This window comes from Phacochoerus africanus, chromosome 13 (genome assembly GCF_016906955.1).
Source record: "Phacochoerus africanus isolate WHEZ1 chromosome 13, ROS_Pafr_v1, whole genome shotgun sequence".
Lineage (NCBI taxonomy): Eukaryota > Metazoa > Chordata > Mammalia > Artiodactyla > Suidae > Phacochoerus > Phacochoerus africanus.
The window spans coordinates 8,721,852-8,746,730 of record NC_062556.1 but is presented as its reverse complement, the minus strand read 5'-3'; the positions used below and the strand labels follow the sequence as shown (position 1 = coordinate 8,746,730).

The window sequence follows — 24,879 nt, the reverse complement described above, 5'->3', positions numbered from 1 at the left end:
CTCCCAGGGTAGCTGTAACCCTTACATGATTTAAGTTGAGAGACGTAATGCTTATCAAGTCGTTGGATACAGAGGACTTTGGCAATGACAGCTGCTATACCTATTATAATCGCTATAACCTTACAATTCTGCAAATTAATTTCTATGATCACTGTCTTATAGATGATGAATCTGACATGAGAGAAGATAAGTAATTTATCCAAGGTCGCTGACCCTTATGTAACTGAGCTTCAGTGGGAACTTAAGTCCAATGTGACTTCAAAAGCCATGCTTTTTTTTTTTTTTTTTTGGCCACACTTGGGGCATGTGCAGGTTCCTGGGCCAGGGATCAAACCCAAGCCATAGCAATGACCACACCGGATCCTTAACCCACTGAGCCATCAGGGAAACTCCATCGAAATGCATGCTTTTTCATGGTTCCTGGTATGTGCCAGGAAGTGCTCCATAGAAATCACGCACAGCTCTTTGCTGGAATTCAGGGTATTTGTGTGGGTGGTTTCTCGGTCACGTCTGTGTCTAAGATTTTACAACTTAGATCTTCAAAGGAAGGAAAAAGGAAAGAACAGGAGCCGAGGCCCAGAGAAACCACAGGGACCAGGAGAAAGGGCCACTGAGAGGGGTCAAGAGGCAAAGAGAAATAATAATTAACAATATAACGCTTCTGAGAGAAGTAAAGTTGTAACACTGATACAGTGATACATTAGGGAGATACCCACTTTCCCTGAATTTCTGGATAGGGGAATTATGGGGCTAAAACTGAAAGCTGGACCCTTTCTCTTTTGCAGATATTTTTACATAATCCATACTATGAACTGTCCTACCACCATTCAGTTGGAACTGTCACCCGAAACAGAGGAACAGATGAAGCCCGAGTTTCCCAAAAGAGCTTCCTCTCTTAGTTAATCACATCGCCTCCCGAAAGGAAAGCTCGGAGTGGTTGGGTTGATCTGGTTTGAACTTAACGTATATGCATGAAACCGAGACGCTTACTGAGAGAGTGGCCTCTTTTCTGTTGTTGTAGGTATCCAAATATTCTTGCAGTTCCAAAACACTGAACTTGAGCTTATCCAAAAGTCCGCAAGAAAGGAGCTGAAGACAGGAAAATAGTGTGTATTATAATAATTTCCAGAGCAATAGTTAGGCATGGCTACACAGACAGAAAAGCTGGGCTGGAAGGTGGGGGGCAGTGGCATCCATTTGGATATGCTGTGCTGTTTGTCACTTTGCTCCACGCTCAGCTGAACCTGCACCTGACTATAATTTGCTCATCTAAATCCCCTACGAAAATGTCCATTTTCCCCATATCGGTACAGACAGACAAATCTGAGTAAGAATTGCACAGAAGCCCGCATCTATTTTATGCCTGGGCTTGGGTATCTTTATCCAGTAAAATCCCGAGCAATGTGCACACAGACTTACCTCTAAAGAGATTTTCACACTAACTTTGTGGTTAGTCTGTACTTTAAATCATTTAAGACACAACGACCTCTCATGCTGTGGTCCTTGCTGCAAGACAGCCACCCACCCGTCAAGTTCTTGGACAGATCGACTCCTCGGAGACTTTTGAAGCCCGAGCACATCCTCCTTGCCTCTAAACCTCAGCAACTACCCAGCAGATGAGGCGGTTCTGTGATAGGCATGGGGGTGCGTGGGTAAAGAGGTTACCATACGCCCCCTGCCCAGAGAGCTTGCCAGCCTTGTGGGGTTAGGGTTCTATGTGTACAGGCACGATTCAGCCGCCAGCCAGGGGCTGTTTTAACCTTCCTTTAAACTCATCATTTGCGGTTGGGCTGGAGGAATCCATCACAGGAAGTAGGGAAAGTGACCACATGGTACCTCTGGGGACCCACCTGGCTGGCCAAGCTGGCATCGTGGGGACTGGCTTGGTCCACTTTGGGGTGTGTGTGTGGGTGGGTGGGGGGGTTAGCGCACCGCAGTCACAGCTGTCAGAGTCAGCAGACAGAGGCGCCAAGGATGCGGGGCTGAGGGGGGGGGGCACCGAGGGGCACCTCCTCCCCACTCCCTCGGCCTGGGCCGGCCTCACAGCCCTTCACACAAACCACAGCACACAGCGCTCCCCAGAAGCTCCGCACCCTACGCTGGGCGGGCCCCCGGGCACTCACCGTCTCGGCGTCCACAAAAAGCGTGGGGCACTCGGAGCAGGAGGTGAGCATCTGGGAAGAGCTGACAAACTTGGAGCCGATGCCCCGGAGGTTATCTCCCAGGTAACTGGCCGCATCACACGTTAGGAAGCAGAACCTTTTCTGAATATTCTGAAAGCAACATGATTACTTGTTGGAAAGGCTGCACTTGACTTACGTACTAAAAATAACCCTATTTTTAAATTTTTTGTGAAAATATCAAAAGAGCACAGGTCCTCCATGTCGGGGGCGGGGGCAGAGTGAACATCTGTCTTAAATGAATCATCATCCAGTGTGGACAAAGCTTCTTCCTGAAAGGTCATTTCTCAACCTGTGGATGCTAACAGAATCTTTTAAATAAACGCTGCTTTGCTTTTTGCTGATGGGCAGGGCCGGTCAGCAGCTGGAGTCCTCGTAGCGTGTTTGTCAGATGAGTGAGAGTTTCTGAGATCACTTTAGCGTGGGCGAGAGGAAAAAGGTCAGGCGATAAAACTCTTCTGTTTCCCAAGATTGCAGCTCCCTGAGATTGAGCACGAAATTGGGGCTATTTAAGCCTCTGAAGAATGAAGGGATAAATTCTAGATAGGACTGATCTCCCGCTGAGAGCATGTCCGATTAGGAGCTGGAACTCTGCCCCGCAGCTTTGCACACACATCAGCTCATCAGTCCCCACGAGCAGGTGAAGACATCAGGAGAAGAGAGTCTGAAGGGCTCACTTAGGGTCATGTAACGAGTAAGTGACGGAGGAAGGGTGAGCTCGACCCCCAAGCTCACATCCCTTCAAAAAACCTAGAATGCTTCCGAAACGTCACTATCCCTCCTAGACAAGCCATCATCAGGAGGAATCTGATTCACTGTGCCCGTGTCTGTGCCCAAATGAGAGCCATGCCAGCCCCAACGTCCAACACATACTATCTTTATCAAAAGGAACAAAATATTTAACTGAAAAATGATTCCAGTCCTAGGCACTGGCTTTCCCCAGAGATATGTATACCTTTTGAAGTGGAGAATCTAATGCATGAGAAATCCTCTCTTCTCTGTTATGGGGGACCAGCAAGTCCCCCAAACAGCAGAAGGCTCATGGTTCCTTCTAAGTTATACTAGAAGAATGCCAACCAGGTTGCATATTATTTACTTTTTATTTAGTGTATCTGAGGATCTTGATATAATGCATAACATACCTATGTCTTTATGGTGGTGTTAGTTTTATGTGCAGTTAAAAAAAAAAGACAAGAGTTCCCACTGTGGTGCAATAGGTTAAGAACCCGACTGCAGCAGCTTGGGTCACTGCAGAGGTGGGGGTTCAATCCCTGGCCTGGTGCAGTGGCTTAAAGGATCTGGTATTGCCACAGCTATGATGTAGGTCACAATTGCAGCCTGGATTCAATCCCTGGCCCAGGAACGTCCATATGCTGCAGGTGCAGCCATTAAACAAACAAACAAACAAACAAAACCCAAGAAACAAAAACCTTGACATAATGCTGCAGCTGAAAGGGACGGGAAATGCCATGTATCAGACAGCTAGTCGAATGGCAGAGCTGGGAGTACAATCCAGGTCCTCCAAACAGTTTGGGTTTTTTTTTCCCCCACTTACCGAAGGACAAGGTGAGATCTGGGATTATTTTTTATTGTACTAAGGGCTAGATCTGCCCAGGAGTTTCAGAGCATGTGACTGCCATATAAAAACATCACATAATGTAGTGACACCGTGTGCTTAAATGATGATATTCTAACCCAGGATCAGTAGGAAGGAAATACAGTGATAGAGACACTTGGGAAAATGTCCATGCCTGGCCCTTAGAAACCATTTCCTTGTTTTAAAAACCAAATGAGTCTTGCAATGACCTCCTCTCTACCCTGTCCCAAATCCAACCAAATGCAGGGAAACGTGGCGTCCAGACTCACAGCTAAGTGTTGGAAATCAGTAAACGGGCATGGTGAGGACATGATGAGAGATTCCAGGCTGCATGTCTGAAATGTGTTGCATTTCTAGCATTTGTGATGAATACTGATTTTGCTACCAGTACTGCTCTCAGAGCATTTGCAAGTAGCTGAGAAAGTCCTTAAGGCTAAATGTAATATTAAAAACTGAAGTAGAAGGTATACGTTATTATCATCATCATCATTATTTTGTCTTTTTAGGGCCATACCTGCGGCAAATGGAGGTTCCCAGGCTAGGGGTCAAATCGGAGCTGCAGCTGCCGGCCTACACCACAGCCACAGCAATGCCAGATCCGAGCTGTGTCTGTGACCTATGCTGCAGCTTGTGGCAATGCTGCATCCTTAACCCACTGAGTAAGGCCAGGCATCAAACCTACATCCTCATAGATACTAGTTGGGTTCTTAACCCACTGAGCTGCAATGGGAACCCCGCATTTGTATTATTATTATTGCAGATAAGTTCCTTAGGAATTGATCCAGCACACTGATGGAAAAACCAATAATCCAAACCCCAATGTGTCCCCCTCCCCCCCCCAGGGCCCAGCCCCATATCTCGACTCATGTGACAATCTGATGCTCTACTGGCATTGTCAGCAGCTGTACATTTGAGATTGACATTAAAAAGACCACTCCATTCATTCTTTCTGCATTTGGGGAGCACCTATTGTGTATCAGCCACTGTGTCAGCAGCTGGAGGATCAAAGCAAGACACCGTTACCTGCCCTCTCCTGGGGACACAGACACCTACACAAGTAATTCCAACAGAGTGTGCCAGGTGTAACAGAGGCAACCACAGTGTGACAGGAGAAGGGAGAAAGAAGGAAAGGAAGGCTTCCTTCACTGAAGTGACGTCCAATCAGGGGTTTGCGTATCACTGGGAGCACAGCCGAGGGACAAGGGGCGATGACTGTTCTAGGCAGAGGGAGGAGTCAGGACCATGCAACTGGGCATGAAGAGTTTAGTAACTGTGATTAGGAAAATGACTGCAACAGCCAAACTGAAATATGCATTCTTAAGCATTTAAAAAATAGACCCTAGAACAAGATAATCAATTCCATTGCTTCTGGATCCTTAAGTTTACTTCAAATAGTCGCTTTCAGGTAGTGTGCTTTTAAAATTCAATCTGGCTGAACGTCAGGGTGTTTCTGGAATTCTGATCTTTTCGGCAGCCCACTGTTTTTCTGTCTCAAGCCTAACAGTCCTCTCCAGCCCCCAATTCATCCCAGACATAACCTTAGTTTTTGTCCATTCACCTTTCTAATAGGTCCCACTCAAAGAACACTGAAAAATTTGAGAGAGAACAGCACAAATAACCCTCAAAATACTGAGAAATAGCTATGAGTAGTACTGACCTATGATTCTCCAGAAATGACTCATTAAGAAGGGCCTGCAGACTCAACAGCCACGTTTACTTTTATGTTAACCAGATTGTGGCTTCCTGATTTTGAAATTATTTCAAGCAGATGATCCCAGTTTTTTTTCATTGTGCACTTTCTGGATAATTCCTTATCTTCTAGCCTTTCCTTTCTGCCACGGCTCGTCCTGCAGGTGATGAGAGGGCCCCATCCCTCGGTCCAACCAAGTTCCTGCGACTCCCTCATGATACACTCAACAGAACTAAACCTCTAGAAAAGTCTCACAGGCTTCCACCTTGCTGTGTCTTTATCCATCCATCGTGCAAGTCTATTCAAAGTTGCAACTACCCAGTTCCCTTCCAGTTTTTCTTTGTATGATCAGTGGCCGTTCTGCCCTATGAGTTATTAAAAAGGAAGTTCAGAAAAACTTTCCTATGAAAGTGTTTCCATATAGGAAAATGGGAACTTCCAAGAAAGCAGAGGAAAACAAGACATCATGATCTCATCATGCGGAGAAACTACAGTGAAATCTTCACTATTTTCCAGGCATTATAAAACGTGGTTCTTTACATACTTCTTTCGAAACCAGTTTTCTTTTAGACTATATGGTAACCATGTTTCTGGGTCAGTCTGCCACCTATAACCTCATTCTCATGGCTGGGTATGATTTTCAGCACTGCCACTTCCCCACTCAGTATCTGCTTCAAACACAGCAGCAGGGCTAGGTAATTCGATGACGTTTGGAGACCTTTGGTGTTTCTTCACAACAAGGCATTTTCTCCCTTCCTTTGCCGCTTCTCGCCCCCACCCATCTTTGATGATCAGTGGGGAGTAAAAGTTCAGAGCAAGATGCAAAGGATCGGACAGGAACTTGCCTGAGGACAGACAGGCATACACATACATTTTAAACCACCCATCACAAGTGGAGCTCCCTCCGTGTCTTTGTTTCAGTGGCTGTTGCAAGGGTGTCGTCGGGGTAACAGTGAAATCTGAATGTATCCATGTACAAGGCTGCTACACAGAGCTGAGTGTACAGGAGGCCACGGTGCCTGGCTGAGGGAGCAAATCCAGCCTGTGTCCACTCTGCTGGCCTCTGCAGGAGGGGGCAGGTGTTTCCAGTTTGCACAGAGACACTGTATGGACTAGCCAGGCTGCGGTTCGCACAGGAGGTGCAAAGAATGACCCCTCATTGGTTCAGAGGCAGCTAAGGAGGGTAAGCAGGTGGCTGGCACGCGTAAGGAATTTGGGCATGGAGAGAGAAAAGACGAGGAAAGGAAAAACCCCAAAAATGAAGAAAAACGAGATACAAGGTCTAAGGCGAAAGAAGAGATGGAGGACAGGGCTGGCAGGAGATGCCAGGTAAGGGTCTTGAGGTCATAGTTGCCCAGGATGGCAACGAACACCAGAACGGGGGAGTGAGGGGCACAAGGCGGTGGCCTGGAACGTGGGGCAGCGTCTCAGGATGCCAGCCTGGGGAGGCTGAGGAGATTAAGGTTGGGCAGGAGAAAGGATGACGTCAGAGGAAACGGAGGACGCGGGGCGGGTGGGGGGGCTTAAACCCGGAAGGAGGGCCAACTGGCTGGCTCTGCGCAGGCGCGCGCGGCGGCCGTACCTTGAACAGCGAGGAGAAGACGTGGAAGGTGTAGACGGCGCAGGAGCCGTCCGAGTCGCACATGAGCTGGTTGATGTGGCTGCGCCAGGCCTCCTCGGCGTCGTCGCAGGCCGTGGGCTGAAAGGCGGCCAGGATGGCCGAGAAGAAGGGCGAGGGAGGGGGAGAGACGCCCCTCTCGCCTTCTCCAAAGCTGCAAAAAAGGGACACGACCACGTCAGGAGGAGACGCCCTTCTCCCCGGGGCCGAGGCAGCCCGGCCTGCCCAGTGCCCCCCACTCAGGTGGCTCTGGGGACCCAGCTTCCGTTCAGAGTCCCCGGGATTCCTTTCTGACTCCAGGAAAGCCAAGTCTCCCAGCCGAATGTCTGGGGTTCCTCCAATGCTGCCTCCTTCCCACAGGCGCCCTCGGCACCCCGGGCCCCGCGGCTCCTGAGCTTCGGCCCTTTCAGTCCTTTTCCTTCTTCAGTACAAAAAAGGGATGAGAACAACTTCGAATCTGTTCACGTCTCCTTTGTGGCGGGAGAGTGTTTCCACGTGAACGCCCCAGGGAAAGGGCGGAGGGAGGCAAGGAAATGAGACAGGAAAGCAGGGCGATGCGGAGGCAGCGGAGGAGGAGACCCCGGGTAGAAAGTCAGAGTTCTTTCCTGGGTACCCCTCGGCTTTTCTTTAATGGGTGGATGCGGGCCACAATCCCAGAAGGCCTCGGTCCAGCTTTTACTTAATTCTTCTCTTTCTTTTTAGGGCTGCACCTGAGGCATATGGAAGTTCCCAGGCGAGGGCTGGAATTGGAGCTGCAGCTGCTGGCCTACACCACAGCCACAGCATCGCCAGATCCGAGCCGCGTCTGCGACCCACACCACAGCTCAGGGCACCGTGGGATCCTTAACCCACTGAGCGAGGCCAGGGAATGAACCCGGATCCACATGGATACTAGTTGGGTTCTTACCCCGATTTGCCACACTGGGAACGCCCAGCTTTTACTTCATTCTTATCTTCAACGTTCAGAGGAGTGGTTTTAGGATTCTGACTTCCTTCTCCTAAAGTAAATCTGGAGCATTGTTTCCTTATTTATTTATTTAGGGTGCACCCATGGCATATGGAAGTTCCCGGGCCAGGGACTGAACCTGCACTGCAGTTGCAGCCTGTGGCAGCACCGAATCCTTAACCCACTGCGCCACACAGGAACTTTATGTAGCATTATTATTTGTGATTTATTCTAGATGGCCCATGAGTATGTGCGTTTTCATCTATTCCTCTATAGTCTCCTAGTTGTATTATCTGGCCAGATCTCACAAGTCTCAGAAATGTCAGCCACGAGGCTGAAAGCCGCCCACATAAAAAAAGAGTAGGTATTTAGCTTATAAAGGGCCTCTTGTCCTGGTTTTTAAACTCAGAATGGAAAGAACTCCCTATTTCTAAGGCTTGCCAAGCTTGCTTATTTTCAGAGCTTATAAGACCGAGACCATGTCCCCAGGCCCCTCTTTGGCTTTTCGTGTCACTCTCTGACTTTGAGTTCCCACGGGTTCCCCATCAGGCCTTTTGGGTTCCACCTGAGGCCCTACCCTGGTGCTGGACCATTCCCACCTGCAGAGAGCCCTTCAAGTTATAAGGCAGCCTGGGCTCCTTTGTCAGGAAGTTCCAGCAGTGCAGACCTCTCATTTGACTGGAGGAAGCGTAAACCCAGTGTGATGTGGCTCGGACACCCACACCGAGGGCCTCCTTACCTTGCGAGAGTAAACTGGTCCAGCGCACGACCGCCTTTTTCTTCTGCCTCGGTCATATCCAGGCTAAAGCTATCGCTGCATTCGAAAGTGGCTGGGAGTTCATTGATGGAGCTGGAAAGGTCGTCCTCATGCACCGTGGTGTCCTCCTCCTCCTGCACAGCGTCGGCCTGGAAGCACAGAAAGGGAAAAGAATCCCCCCAACATGAAAGGATTATAGGGAAGTCGGAACTCCTGAGAGTAAGAGCTGTTGGGGGCCTGGGTCTTCTAGCTACAGTGTTGTCAATTCATCTGCTTTTCAATCTTCTTTCCCAGGAGAGTTCCCAAAAAGGTTCTCAGTAGATGACCATTTGTGACCTATGCTTATGCAGGATAAATGCTAAACCTAGAAGAGACCACAGAGAGCCCTGGTCCAACCTTTACATTTTCTAGATGAGGAAAGGGATGCTCCATGTGGGAAAGGGACATGCCCAACACCAGGGAGATAATCAGAGCCAGAGCCAGGACCAGAGTTGCCATCTCTGGATGCACACCTATCTCCACTGAACCACCCCAGCCTCCTAAACAAGACGTCCAGACTTAACTGTCCAACGTGTTATATATGATCTATGGGAACTGGAATTGAGAGTTGGCAGTGCTTGGCATAGTAGAGCTCCAGAAGTATCTGCAGTGTGCAGGAGGGAGCCACAGTTACTCACGGAGCCTACAACATGGACAGACCTTGCCACGCTGCTGAGCCTCTGAGATCTATATACACACATGCTTCACTGTGGGGACTATGCTTTGAAGATAACAGATAGGAGAGGCTTCTCTGCTGTTTCTATAAAATGTAGAATGAGCAGAGGGATGAGAGGGCTCTAGGGCAGGCGGAGCTGGGGTCACTGAGGGGCAGGAAAGACACATAGCAAGCAAAGTGGAAAAAGAGGCTGGACTTGAACCTGGGCCAAGGGAAATCACTGGAGAACTGACTGTTCTTTATGAGAGGAAGGAAGGCAACCAGATCACAGAGCAGAAGAGGAGAGGAGAAATCCCACGGATGTGCTTCAGTGAGTTGTTTTCTTAAAACAAAACCATAGACATCTGTATGAACGAGAGCCTTATCGTGGGTTGGCATTTGGCTGCCCACTTGCTATTTTGAATCTTGGATTAATAGGGAAATGAGAAATGTTTACAGGTATGTTAGGGAAATAGGATCTCTCCTGTCTGTGAAGGAATTGCTCATAAATACAGCATTTCAGAGGCTTACCCATATCTGCTTCTTCCTGCTTTACAAACCTAGAGTGGCGCCAGCGAGACTGGTGACTGGGCTGGGTTATTACTGTATATAAACTTAATCTATTGGTGGTGGGCTGAGTGCTTATAAAGATACCTTTTATTTTTGCCTTCTAATATCACATATACATCAAACACTGCAGAAACCCAGCTCAAATGAAAAAGAGATAGCTTGTTAGAAATTAGAGTCAACCTTTTCTTGATAGAATTCACTGATTGAATAAATGATTTCTGTGAGTCCAGGAAAATATGACTCCTTAGGCGATGCTTTGTATGAGAAATCTATATAACTTAGCATACAAGAGAGAAAATTTGACAAAATGACTATTCCAAGACCGAAAAATATCAAATGCTGATAACTTCACATTGAGTTTGTGATGGTTTTTTTCCATGAAATTTAAATTCTTGATATTAAGATTCTGGCATTTTCATTTCAGACAAGTTTCCTTTCTGCCCCCCCCCTTTTTTTTTTTGGCTAAAAGAGGACTCTACTAATTCTAAGGATCCTGGTCACAGTCCTTTTGCTAAGAGGAATTCTTAGAAATAATTCTTTTTTGTTTCAAGGTTTTTAGGTGATTGCAGTTTGGTTGGTTGCCCTTGGTTTAAAGGATATAGATTTTGCTAGATCTCAGACATGCTACACTGTAGGCTGTACACTGTAAAAGAATACAGAATAGCCAGGAGTATATTTTTCTAGTAGAAGCCTCAGAGAGAATATACTTTAATAATTTTTTTCAATTTTTTAAAAACTTACACCACCATAACCAAACTCAGGAGAGAGAAAACTTTATCCTAAAAGCACTTGGTTATTTTGGTATTTCTAATGTAAGAAAATAAAATTCTATGCTAGTGGGAATTTAGTAATTCTATACTAAATTCCATATATGTGGGGACATAAGAGAACGCAGCATGGGGGTTGACAGTTTAATGAGCAAGATTTTTCATGGAAACTTTCATAAAATAAATTTTAAATGAAATAAACATTTTTAGATTTTTTTTTTTTAATAAAAGCTGACCTTTTATCCATTCCTTACACGTCTCCTCAGAGAGCCTGGTTAGGGCTGTTTTGAGCTTAATACTGGGACTGATGTTGAAAATTCTGAGAGTCCGCCAAAAGGCGAGAACAGAATCAATGTACAGATTGTATCACTGGTTCCTACATAGGAAAAAATTTTCCCCAATACATGCATCCACCCACACCTCACTTAGCATCTTGTTTTCTACAAGTCATGACAAAGAACAGCAGTTTCCCAGTCTCCGCGATCTCAGACATACACCCATTCATTTTGCCATTAATCAGCAGTGTCGGTGCTCTCTGGAAAATGCAAAATGTTTCCTTTCCAAAGGACCTCCTATCACATCTCTTGCAACCAACAAGAAGACGGTTGCTCAAGTCTGTCAGAGTAAAGTTAATTTTCAAAACCCAGGATGAGGGACACAAGCTCAATTATTTTAAAATGGGAGAAAAAGATAAAAACAATCAATCTCTCCACTTAAAATCCACTAAGGATGCTCGGAAAATTGGAGGTCCCCCCCAACCCCGCTTTCCTTTTTAAATGAAAACGGCAATGGATGAGTGCCCAAATCTCTTCACCTTTGAACCCTCAGAAATCTGCAGATTATTCATCTCGGGCAGAGAAGCATCAAAGCTGGCCATTCTGGTGTTAAAGGAATGAGAGTCGGCAGGGGTCATGTCACAGGCTGCGGTGAGCGAGTCCACGGGATTCGTCTCCTCAGACGGGGAGAGATTCATGATCTGTTGAGAAAGCAAAGGAGATATAAGAGTGTGACACTCCGGTTCTTCCAAAGCTCCAACTATTCTTTACCTAAGAGGCCAAACCACTGTACAAGCTGGTTGTTGGCGGGACTCACGGTTTGACACACACACTTCACAGTCCTGAGCACTTACAGCCGCTGGCAATCCCTCGAAAACACACAAACACCCCCATCTCTAGATAACCCCATCCGAAGGTCTCTCTTGTCTCCTGCAACTTCAGAGGTCTGAGAAATGTTTTGGAAAGAGGATTCCAGCCTCATCAAAAGTTTTTCTGGGGAGAATCTGGGCCTGAGCAGAGGTGCTGTCAGACGGGGCTTAGGAAAACCCCAGGCTTTGTTTGCATTTGCAACCTGCCGAGAAAAGGCCCGGTGGCATCTGTGAGACACCACCTGACATTTCAGAGTTTCGGGGCCGGTTTCCTGAGCTGCCGCTGGAAACGGCACCCCCAGCAATGCCCAGAGAGGGGTCTCCCGAGGCGGGGGCGGGGTGGGGGGAGTTCCTACTTACGAGGTCAGACTGCTCCAGGATCTGGCTGGCCGTGAGGTCCTCCTCTTCCGAGGACTCGTCGGAATCTTCCTGGTTCATTTTATTGAGGCTGGGAGAACTTCCTGAGAGCTGGCGCTCCTCCAGAAGCTGCATATCACACTTGTCCAGACTATCCAGAGACCGCCTGCGTACTCCCCAGTTGAAATTGTCCATGCTCTCGCCCTGAAATGACACCATCCGCTGCCTTTGGAGGCCACACGCTCCCTGCACGCACACCTTCGCACACTCAGTCCCTGCGCAGCAAGAAAGGTCTTCCCTACAAACACTCAAGCCCTCACGGCCCGGGGGCCCCAAACATTTTGCTGACAGGATGGGAAAAGTACTAAAACGCATACTAGTTTCACCTAAGTGCCTATTAAACCAGAGGCAGACGCGATTCTCCGCTCTTCTTTGGCAGAGCAGGTGACATGTTGGTTTTTGGTTTTGGGATACTCTAGAAATGACCCGTGTTACGACAGAAATCTGTCAGAAAGGGACTGTTCATATTAAAACCACTTCCAAAGAGGTGTTTTCCTCCCCAGACCCCGCCCCCACTGAGGACTGTTTTCGGAAGGTGACAAAGTAGGAGCTATGCTGGTGGCACATTCCGCACCCTCCGGCTATTAAGTACAAGCGCATTAGGTAAACAGTGCAGCCTGTTTCTGCCGCGGCGGTTTTCACAGAATCAAATGCAGAGTTAAAGGGCATCGGCCAGCAGCTGGGCACAGTCGGACAATCATGCACTATGCAGAGGCCAGAGCAGCAAGGCTTAAGGTTTGTTTGCTTTAGGCTCATCGTCAAATAATTGTCCCCACGGAGAAAAAGAGTTCCTTCCCTGGACCTGAATGGACTGACCCGGTACCGAGGATGATGGCTGAATTTCACGTGTGTTCTGCGAACTGGACTAAGTTATGGCAATGGCAGTGCTCGAGAAAGACGTTAGATATACCTCGGATTTTCTCTGCAAACCGTCAGATATTAAATACGCATATGTGATGAGCGTGCCATTTCCTTTTCTAAAAATGAATCTGGGTTTTGTTTTTCTCACCGTGAAAAGTAAAGCAAACTGGTGATATGAATAAAGTCTAGCGCAGAATCCTATCCCTTTGAAACTCTGATGGTTCACTGAAATGGCTTTTTGATGAGATCTCAGTAAATAGCATAATAATATAATTTCAGTGAGAGATTAATATTAATGAACATGAAATCTATGAATTTTCCTCATGTTTTAGGGGTCTATTTTTTTCTGGCTCCTTCTGAAACAAACTTTGTCATTCTCACAGATCTCTCATAAAATAGATACTTAGCTTTTCCAAAGTCTGTTTTGGCTATTTATGGTGGAAGGCAACAGGTAAGAATCCTGAACAAATTCTGGATATGATATGGACATTATCATTATTTATCCCATTTATACTTATAATTGTTCTTTAGACCATTTGATTATAAGAGGAAGACTCAGAATATAGTTTCCATAATTTGTAGCTGTATCTCTACCTTTTACCTATAACTGCTGTGATAAATTACCACCAAATGATTTCTTTCCTGGTAAGAAAGGCTGATTGTTTTGCTGGTATTTTAAAATAGCTGTATAAAAAAAAAAAGAAAAAAGAAAAAGAAAAAAAAATTCTGGAAGAGGCAAGAGTTCTGAGAAGAAAAAAGAAATCACAGCGTGTGAAGAAATAAAGAAAAGGAGAACACGATATAGAGAAAAAAGAAGAATCTGAAAATTACTGGGAGAAACGAACAACTATAACACATAGACTCACAAAACTGATGCTCTCGTACCCCATCAGTGGATGGGTTGGTGTAACTATCCCGGCAGGAATGCTGGAAGTCTCCCACACTGAACCTGGGCTGCATTGAGCTTGCAGAGAAACAGAGCCGTCTGGGGCCAGAGAATGGGATCCTGAGCATCAACTGCTCTTGCTGTTGATGTGACTGCAGCTCAGGTGAGACCTGAGTCAATCAGGGAACTGGGAGTCAGAGAAGCTCTTCTTGCAGGAAGAGTATTTGGGTACCTTGCCAGAGGAGGCCATAACTTCATCAGGGGCAAAGGTGTCGAAACTGCTTCCCTGGTGGTGGCTGAGGGGTTGAGGTGCAACAGTGCCGCAGCCTAGCCTACGTCAAGCCAAGGTCCGTGGTACTTAAAAGTCCACCAGGCCTTCTCGTGGCACAGGAATACCCCTGCTGAGGGAGCCACCCCGCTTCCTCATACCCAATGTCAGATTTGGATTTTATGTTATGTACAAGGTCAAAAGCCAAAGCAGTGTTTCACTAAGTCAGATTTTCTATGTGTGAGAAAATTTCAAAGATAGCTAACTACTCCTGATGGACAGTTTGCATATGTCAGTTACCAAGCTTAAAGAACCACCCAGGATTTCTACTGAGATGAGAAAGTATTCATAATTGAATATTCTAGAACTGTTGGAAATAATATTTTTGAAATAATTTTTTCTTCATATTGGAACTTCCCAAAATAATTGTGAAAGGAACATGGATGGACTCTGGTCAAAATATGTTCCCCCAATGTATCTACTCAGAGTAAGTTCATACGACACTGATACAGGGTGATCCAAGTTCAGTGTGAGCAGGATAAGCCCAGCTTATGCCTGGTGTCTGGGTGTCATTATTACCAGACCCCCTTTTATTGCATGAGGGTCCTCATTTGGGTGAGACTTTAGTCACCACACAAAGACAGTGCCTAATTCCTAGAAAATAAAAGGAACTGTATGTGGTACATTGCTAGCTGCAGCTTGTCGATTTTTACTTTTTTTTTTTCTTTTTAGGGCTGCGCCCTCAGCATATGGAAGTTCCCAGGCTAGGGGTCGAATCAGAGCTACAGCTGCCGGCCTACACCACAGCCACCTCAACACCAGATCCAAGCCTCGTCTGTGACCTACACCCCAGCTCAAGGCAACACCAGATCCTTAACCCACTGAGCAAGGCTGGGGATTGAACCTGTATCCTCATGGACACTAGTCAGGCTTTTTATCATGGAGCCACAATGGGAACTCCTTGATTTCACTTTCAATAAAAGAATTTAACAACAAAATCAATCCAGCTTTGCAGTCACCAAATCAGAAATTACAAGATTTCCAGGGATCATGTCTAAAAACTCACTTTCTCTCAAGAGATATAATCATGCAACTTCCAGAACTAGACATATAAAGATTTTTAAATTATCTTGTATATATACTTTAGAAAATATTTTCCTTCTAGCACAACCAAAAAAAAAAATACTTCTTTTATCACACACTCCTCAGTGTAAATATGCAAATAGGCATACATACTCTAGAAAGGAGGAAAGAAGCAATTATTTTGTTATAAATCTGCAATGACGCAAAACATCTACTAGCGTATCTGAAGTAAAAATAGCATCATCTTACCTGAAGTTCCTGGGTAGCAGATTGAATGGATAGAAAAACAAATAAGAGGTCTATTTAAAATGATTATACGACAGATACTCAAGTGCATTTGTCTTAGTTTTAACAACAGCAACTCACAGTGCGAACAATACATAGTCTATTTAGTAGATGCAAGTTTAAAAAAGGCAAAGATACATAAACCCTAAAGAGAAAAATCAGTCTCGAACACCAGAAATTCCGAACCTCTTAGTAATGGGTGAGGTAGCTGGGTGACAAATCGTAAATATAACTTCTATAAAGAGCTTTCCACCTCAGTGCCACCTCTGTCTCCTCCACACTTTTTTTTTTTTTGGAATGCCTAAATTTTTCTTTGTGAGAAAATCGTGAAAGGCCATGCAAAGACTCATGAGGGTCATCAGCTGGGAAAAAAGGTGGCATCACCTGATCCTGCCACAAACCTGCAAGTGTCTGTCATCAGGATTTGTCTCACTACTGACGTGCAATTAATAGCAAAGACACAGCAGCTCTGGACGATTCCGAGATGTCCACAGGCAAACCGGTACAGGTCTGAGTCAATTAATTCTGAGACTATTTAATGAAAAGGAACAGACATGACAAAACCTTGTCTTTCTCCCTTCCTTCCTGTGTTTTGATCTAGGAGCCAAATATGCTTTCCTTTATCAGATGAGGATATAGTGAAATTATTCACCAATGTCGGTACAAAGGAACAGACATTCAGAATGCCTACTATGTGCCTGAAACTATGCTAAAAGCTTTACATAAGTCATCTTTCCTTTCCTTCTTTTCTTCTTCCCCCCCCCCCTTTTTTTTTTTTTTTTTTGGCCTCACCCATGGCACGTGGAAGTTACTGGGCCAGGGACTGAACCTGAGCCACAGGAGCGACCTGGGGAACTGTGGTGACACTGCCGGATCCTTAACCAGGTGTGACACAAAGGAAGTCCATAGGTCATCTTTCCTGATCCTCAGGTCAATTCTACAGGTGGGTGGGTGGGGGTGCTACTGAATGACCCCCATACTGTAGATGAGGAAGCCAAGAGAAGCTGCATCCGTGCTTAGGCTGGGCCAGTGGCAGATTCGAAAGTCAGAGTTGGACCTGCCTGACTCCAAAGCACCAGCATTTTCACTCTACTGCCCTGTAAGCACACCAGAATTCCTTATTATATATAACCTTACTGAGAAGTCACAAAACACTTCTCAAATGGACTTTTTTATGTGGATAAAATATATACTTTCACACTCTTGAGTTTCTTATAAATCTTAATCATACAAGATAAAATAATCACTATGTTTTTTTTCTTCTTTTCTTTTTTGGCTGCCTTGCAGCATATGGAGTTCCCAGGCCAGGGATCAAATCTGAGCCATGGTTGCGACAGATGCTGCAGCTGTGGCAATGATGGATCTTTTTTTTTTTTTTTCTTCCTTGTCTTTTTTAGGGCCATACCCACGGCATATAGAGGTTCCCAGGCTAGGGGCTGAATTGGAGCTGTAGCCGCTGGCCTACGCCAGAGTCACAGCAACACCAGATCAGAGCTGTGTCTGCGGCCTACACCACAGCTCATGGCAGTGCCGGATCTTTAACCCACTGAGCGAGGCCAGGGATGGAACCTGCAACCTCATGGTTCCTAGTTGGATTCGTTCACCACTGAGCCACGATGGGAACTCCAGTGCTGGATCCTTTAACCCACTGTGCCGGGCCGGGGACCGAACCTGCCTCCTGGTGCTCCAGAGATGCCACCGGTCCCCTTGCACCACAGCAGGAACTCCAATCACTATGATTTTTTAGTTCTTGTTGGCTGGGACAATAGGGAGAATGCTAGAAGGAAGGCAAAGTACTCATCATTTTATCATCCCTGGAAAACATGAGTATAATGTTTATTTTCCAGTGATGGGCGTCTAAGGTTTTCCTTACTTTATTTTGATTGAAATTAAATTTGTTAGCTGTTCTGAAATTGTGTCTGATTCCTCCACATCATTCTTGCTAGGGCCCCTCCCATCATCCATTTTTCTTTGGCTGAGACCAAAACATGATGCCTCTCTTGTTTCATCGATGTTCCTCTCCCTAGTTTAACTTCAGAGGGGAGTAGGTCCCCAAGGTTGCATTCTAGTCGAAGAGCAAAGATTAGGTCAAGGGCTCAAAACAGGAAGCTAATCTTCTGACAGTCCACCTACCTCTGGCTCATTGCAAAAGTATTCAAAACAGGGGTATTTTGCATTAAACATTTTTAGACAGTTCTCACCACATTTATTGGCCGACTCCTTCATCACTAATTATGGTTAACGGAAACTCTGCAGTCCTTTTTACTGGTTTGAAAACAATTCAAGGTGAAAAGCTGACACATTTTAAAGATACCTTGCGGTCAGTGTCTTTATACTCTTTTAAGAACTGGGTCTGGTAAACTGGTTTTCCAGGGAAGGGACTGGTAAAGAAAAGAGCCTCCATTCTGAAGACAGGACTTTCCCTGGTGGTCAGAGATGGCCAGGGCAGTCGGTCTAAGCGGATGGCTCACCTGGACACAAGTGGACAGGTCAGCCATCACATCCTTTTAGGGAAGGTAAGCGGCTCCCTGAAGCATCATTTCCCGTGAGGTTATAGTTAAGTTCGGAGGTGCCTACCAGCCACTGGATATGATCGGCTTTGCATTTGGGCCTCCGTGTTAACTGAATGACTAGCAGAAAGCCCTTTCTTTGTCTAGAAAGTAGAGTGTGCTTAGTTAAATTGAGCTCAGGTACGTGGAGCAGTACCACGTGCCAGGCGGGGTACCAGGCGTTTTTTCACCAGACGCCAGCCTCACTTCAGGGAGCTCAGTGTCCATCCCAGGAGGCAGGAGACTGCCTCTCAGCTGGAACCTGCCCCCCCCCCGAGCTACTGAAATGATGCTCCTCCTTCCGATCTCACTTTTCAAAAACATGACTCATAACTGAAAGGCTCTCATTACCATGATGATTATTCAAATACATGGATCTGCATTTGCCTGTTGAGACGTGAATTCAGCTGCTCCAGGTGTTGGGAATGGTAGCTCCCAACCAGAAGCAGAGCCAAGGGCCCCTGGATGTTCAGCCAGGTTCCAAGGATTGCATCCATCAGCACAAAGATGCTGTGGCCCTCCGGCTCTGATCACCTGCTGAGCAGGCAAGCCGGTTATCACATCAGGGCAATTTCACTTTAAAACTGAAATGCTTACTATGTCTTGCCCAGGCCCTGGTCAACAGGCTCAGACCTTGAATTTTTTTTTTTTTTTCCTTTCAAGTTCACCTTTGGACACAACACACACAGAGTCTCTGTGTGATCCTTCAAAGTCAGACCTTTGCCATGTAGGAAGAGCTTGGCAGCTCTGGCCCTGGGCTCAGACGGGAAGGGCGTGGTGACTGTGGCTCAAGTTAAGCTGCCCTCCCTTTGAATAAGTTGATTCAGAAGAAAGTTGGCAGCTTTCCAATGAAAGAACGTGTTACGGAGCAGGTAAACCAGTTTTGTAAGTAAGGAAAGGGCCAGGTGGATGGTTCTGCCCGCGCCCCTGCCCTACCTCTCCGTCCTCCAGCTCCACGTCTAGGAAGTCGAAGTCTCGGAAGACCCGGAACTGCTGCTCGCTGTTGGTGTCATCCATGTTCTCCTGCTCCCGGGCGCCGTCCTCCGACGACACCAGGCTCGTCTGGTGCTCCAGCAGGTCCAAGTCCCCGCACGACGAGAAAATCACCTGCGGGGCGAGAGCCCTGGCCTGAGACGCCGCGCGCCCTGCGGTCGTGTGTGCGCTTCCAAAACCATCACTGGCGCCTCACGGCACTGTTTCCAGCACACACCTAATTCCTCAAGCGGGTATTTTTAGAATGAATGTTCTTCTATTATTTATGTTGGACAGGTGCCTCCAGATTACACTCATTGCAAAGACGCAAGTTCAGGCACTGGGAAAATGTGCAAGTCAAATCGCTGCTTCCTAATAAAGACTGGATCCTACCTTTGTGTGTGTGTGTGTGTGTGAGAGAGAGAGAGAGACAGACAGACAGACAGACAGACAGACAACGGAGGGTGTGTTCACAGACGACAGCAGTCCAGCAAATTTTCCACTGTTGCTGAACTGGGGTTCGAAAGTACACACATTCACACACAGACACACACACCACGTACATCTCACCATGTCATAGTCTAAGAACTACTGATGCCAAGCTATGTTATTGAAAAATGAATGTGCAGGAGCCAAGGATTGAACCCTTCTAGAAATAAACGAGGAACTGCTAGGGCAAATGAAATAGAAGTTGAAAACGCACAGCCCTGGTTCATTTGAACGACAGGAGAGAGCTGAGCGGCAGTGCACATAATTCCTGCTTCAATTCCTGTCCTCTTGATAGAAACAAAAGTGTTTTCCTATTGAAATTTTGGTATGTTTGGCTTTTACAATTAACTTCTAGGTATAAGTTCTCGTCACTTGGGCTATTTTCATAGAACTCCGTAGAAATAAGAGTGCAAACGGACGTCAACCTCGCCTGATGGAGAGGTTCAATAACATGAGGAGTATTCTTTGTTTAACCACGGCAACGTCTTGGTCCTTCTTGAAAATAAGCAAGTCACTGGTAAGAATTTAAATATAACGAATGTCTCTCAAAAGTAAAAGGAGTGAATGGATTTTACATATACTTTCCCCCTCTCGGTTTAAGAATAGACATAGCACTATGTCCCCATAAACAGTCCAAGACTCACGGGCGGTACAGAGACTGCAAATGGGTATATGAGGGAAGCAGCACGGAGGAGCAGCCAGTGGTCCTGGAGAGATGAGAGACCAGAATTCGGATTTCCTCAGCTGAGGGCTCCCCGTCCCAGTTAGTGCTGCTTCTCTTATTTGTAATACAGTCTGGGTAAACCTTTCTAGCTAGAAAGGCCTCAGCACAGAAGCAGGCAGTGTGGATCTAAAGGAGAAAGTGTGCCCACTGCAGCCGTAAGAAAGGCCCTGGCTGGTTGTGCTGGGCTGCAGAGGCAAAGGGCTTCTGATCCTTTTCCGTGTGGGCTGGGCAGCTCCATCTGCCTCTGCCTCTGTCTCCTCGTCCCTCTGCCCTCAAGGAGGTCAGAGGGGCAGCAGCAAACCCAAACTGATCAATAACGCTCAGAAGGTGACATCAGCGGAGGCCACACCGCTGGCTGGGGCATATTCCCAGGCGATAAGAAAATAGCAATTTGCACTTTAGCGTGTGTCTATGAGTCTCTTCTACTTCGCCTGCTTGTGAGCTGCCTTAGTACATACATTCTGCAATTTTCAAAGTAGCTCTACAGAGAAATTGTGTGCTAGTCCTCACTTGGCTGGCGAAGTTATTTAGTTTGCTAGTTTCTTTTTTGGTTATGAATAACGATGCTGTGATACAGATGAAATAAAAATACCTGGTGGAGTTTTTACTGCTGAGATTTTTTTTTAATTGCTTTTGCTACAATATACTCACCCACACAATTTGGATTTTCTAAATTTTATAAAAGCTTCAGAAGCGAGCTGCTAATACTTCACTTATTCATTTATTCCAAAGCCCAATGGCATGTTTTTTTTTTTTTTTAACTGCAACCCCAGTGGAAGTTTATAGCCCAAAAAACCATGATAGTGTATCATTATTTTCACCTTTATCATACATGAGAGTAAAACATTGATATTGGAGCAAGAGATGTGTGTACAGAGAGTACAATTATACCCCAAAGCAGCGTGTATCATATGTGGTGATGCAGGAGATAGTGATATATACATATTTTAAGGAAGTCTGGACATACTTTAAAAAAAAAACCAAGGTAGCAAAAAATGAAAACAACCGAGTTTTTAATTTTTAAAAATTAAAAAAAAATTTTAGCTACACCCACATCATGTGGAAGTTCTTGAGCTGGGAATGAACCCAAGCCACAGCAGCAATGTGAGCCACTGCAGTGACAATTCTGGATGCTCGACCTGCTGTGCTACAAGGCAACTCCAATGACCGAGTTTTGATTTACAGACAAACCAGAGCAAATGGCCAATGACATCTTTTACTTCCTGAACAAAGTAGATTAAAAATCAGTGTGGGAGTTCCCGCTGTGGCTCAGTGGAAGTGAACCCGACTAGCATCCATGAAGATGCGGCTTTGATCTCTGGCCCCACTCAGTGGGTTAAGGATCTGGTGTTGCCGTGAGTTGTGGTGTAGGTCGCAGATGCGGGTCAGATCTGGTGTTGCTGTGGCTGTGGCGTAGACCAGCGGCTATAGCTCCGATTTGACTCCTAGACAGGGAACTTCCATATACCACAGGCATGGCCCTAAAAAAAAAAAAGAAAAAAATCAGTGTGGAGAGAAATAATCTAGAGATTGAACTGGATGGTGGATACCATACTCGTACTTCCTAGTTGGGTCCTCTAAACTATATGACCCGAGGCAAAAACATACCAAAGATAAACAGGATAATGCAGCCAAAATAAGCGTGATTCATGAAAGAACTTACGGATGGATTTTTGCTTAGTCCTACTTCTTGGCCACACAGAGAAAGGACATGAACCAACTTCTCTTTCGTCCTCTTCTGGAAAAGAAACACACAGGTAGGTTTTCATCATGGGGTCCTGTGATCCAATCTGTTCTAACACTCCAGCCACTGGCCACACAGGCCTAACCCACCTGGAATGGGGCCAGTGAGAATGGAGATGGAAAATGCACAGAGAAGGTATGAAAAAAGAAGGTAAAATATCTCATCAATAATTATGAAATATTGATTGGGTTGAAAAACAATACTTTAGGTATATTACATTAACCGAAATATGTTATTGAGATGACTCTTGCCCATTTTGTTTTATTTTTTTCAAAAGGTGACTATTAGAAAAATTACACAGAAATATATATTTATTTATTGATTTGGTCTTTTTAGGGCCACACCTGGGGCATATGGAGGTTCCCAGTCTAGAGGTGGAATCAGAGCTGCAGCCGCCAGCCTACACCATAGCCACAGCAATGTCAGATCCTTAACCCACTGAGAGAGGTCAGGGTTTGAACACACATCCTTACGGAGACTACAATGGGTCCTTAACCCACTGAGCCACAGTGGAAACTCCTAGAAACTTTAAAATGAGGCTCAGGTTATGTTACTCCTGGACAAGGGCTGATCTAAGTTTTCCCAAGGGAGGGGATGTGAGAATCAAGCCTTCATCTCTTAGGCAGATACTCATCACTCCCCTGGGCCATCTCTTCCCGTGGGCGACAGCTTGCAGCATTAAGTAAGGCTTTCCGTTACACCTAAGTAAAATCTACTATGTCACAACACAAATCTATTTGCCTCAAGAGGGAGGCTAACTTATTTTCCGCAGAATTAAAAACGTCAACTCTTTGTAGGCTACAGTCAAGCTTTCTCAGTGTAGTCTTCCTAGAGTCAAACAGATTCGATTCCTTTTGTTTTTCTTCGGAAACTCGACTTTCCAGTCCCTGAAGCCCGGGGATTCTTCTACGAACCACCCCATTTTCTAATGACATGGATACATCAGGTCCCAGCATGATGGGTGAATTGAGGGCGAGAAGGATGAGTAACCAGACCGAAAGGACGTTACTGTGCTTCAGAGCTGCTTTTCGAGCAAGCGTCCTAATCTCTTGAAAATGATATTTTCCCTTTTAATCTGATTTAAGTCACTATGGAGACCACAGGGAGGCCATTACCACGCACAGATTTTCTTTCCTCATGGAACTCGCGCCCCTGCACCCTTCTTTTTAAATTGCACAAGGGACACTCAGGATAGTGTCATTTCAAGGTCAAGGACAGGAGGGCCTTGATGTCGAAGGATGGCAGGAGATTCACTAACCTATGTCCTTGTGTTTTAGAGGGCATTTTACAATTCGGGGAAGGAATCGATACGACGGAACAGGGAATGGGGCTGTACGTTTTTCTTCTTTTTTTCAAAGCCCCAGGAAAGCAGGGCAGCTTCTCTATTCAGAGGCAGCGGGAGGAGCACGAGGCTGTGTCCTGTGGGGCACACACGGGACAGGTTGGTTGGTCTCTGCGGGGCACTCACTTCTGTCTTCGGGGAACGCAGTCCCTCTTTTTATCTTGGGAGCAGCTCTTCTCCCACCAAATGGGGCTTTGCCTCCCCTCACACATACTGCAAGACTCCTTCGACTGGCACGGCTGTGGACGTGGGGGAGCGAGGGCCCCTGTCCTGCCATCCCCGGAGCCCAAGACCATGTAAAGGTGGAGCTGCCAGAGGTCGCTGGTGCCACTGAGTCTGCGTGACAGTGACGTCAGCAGAGAGGAAGGCAGGGCCAAGACTTGGGAAGCAAAGGTGGGAACAGGGAGGAGAGGAAGGGGCCGGGGATTCTGTGTGCTGGCAGCGGCTCTGCCGAAAGCCACCCTGCAGGAGTTAGTTGATGCATTCCTTTTCCACGCAGGCTAGTTTTACACGGGGCGTCTGGCACAAGCCACCAAAAGAGCCGTGAATAATGCAGGGGTTTTACCTGGCAGGACGTCCAGTGATATCATCACTGTGATACGGTCACCCACAGAGTGACTAGGGATAACAGGGCCACCGAGACGCCTTGGTGCCAGCAATGCTCCCCAGGGCTCAGCGTGCAGGAGCCCAAGACCGGAGGCTGGCTAGCACGACAGCAGCCAGAGTGGTCACCAGGCGGGCGGCCCTGGTGTACAGGACTGGTTGGGAGAGCGAAGGGTGTATTTGCAGAAAAGAGGGCTCATCTGGGTGAGCGGCAGAGAGGGTTCAAGTGTGTGAAAGACACCAGATTTCATCGCCCAGGCCTCACGAGAGGGAGGACCGCTGAGACGAAGCAACAGGGCAGCAGATCTCAACTCGATGTCACAAACTGTTCAAAGAGCAAAGCCACCACCTCGTCGCTGAAGGGCTCACGTCTAAAGCCGAAGGTCGGAGTCTCCTCTCACACGGCCAGGGGGTCAACAGGTCCCCAAGCGGCCTTCCGACCCTGGAACTCGGGGACGGTACCTGAGAATACTGCGGCCTTTTCCAGCTCACAGGAACGAGGACGTTGGAGTTGGAGCCCGACGAGGTGGAGGACGTGCTCCGGGTGACGGCCATGGCCCTGGGCTTCCCGTCGCGGCCAGCGGAGCTCTGCAGTTCATCGTATCGCCTTCCGATGATGGGCGTCTGCAGAGGCAGGAACACAAGCACACGTTTCTCCGTCCCGTTCCCACCTCCGGGGCTCACAGACCGCGC

General features: G+C 46.7%; 1 protein-coding gene across 8 annotated transcripts in view; it reads right to left on the bottom strand.

Annotated features, from left to right (window-relative positions):
- Nucleotides 1-24,879, bottom strand: part of FRY (FRY microtubule binding protein) — a 425,213-nt gene that overhangs the window by 15,993 nt on the left and 384,341 nt on the right. For 6 of the 8 annotated variants that reach the window (XM_047755896.1, XM_047755892.1, XM_047755890.1 and 3 more), the window contains 10 exons: nt 24,649-24,810; nt 22,161-22,235; nt 19,249-19,419; nt 15,728-15,736; nt 12,324-12,524; nt 11,634-11,795; nt 8,771-8,937; nt 7,050-7,239; nt 2,124-2,273; nt 991-1,089 (listed from right to left, as the gene is read on the bottom strand). In XM_047755896.1, the coding sequence (XP_047611852.1) occupies nt 991-1,089; nt 2,124-2,273; nt 7,050-7,239; nt 8,771-8,937; nt 11,634-11,795; nt 12,324-12,524; nt 15,728-15,736; nt 19,249-19,419; nt 22,161-22,235; nt 24,649-24,810 (1,386 nt within the window). The remainder of the gene's footprint in view (nt 1-990; nt 1,090-2,123; nt 2,274-7,049; nt 7,240-8,770; nt 8,938-11,633; nt 11,796-12,323; nt 12,525-15,727; nt 15,737-19,248; nt 19,420-22,160; nt 22,236-24,648; nt 24,811-24,879) is intronic. The other 2 variants (XM_047755891.1, XM_047755894.1) reach the window with 1 other exon arrangement.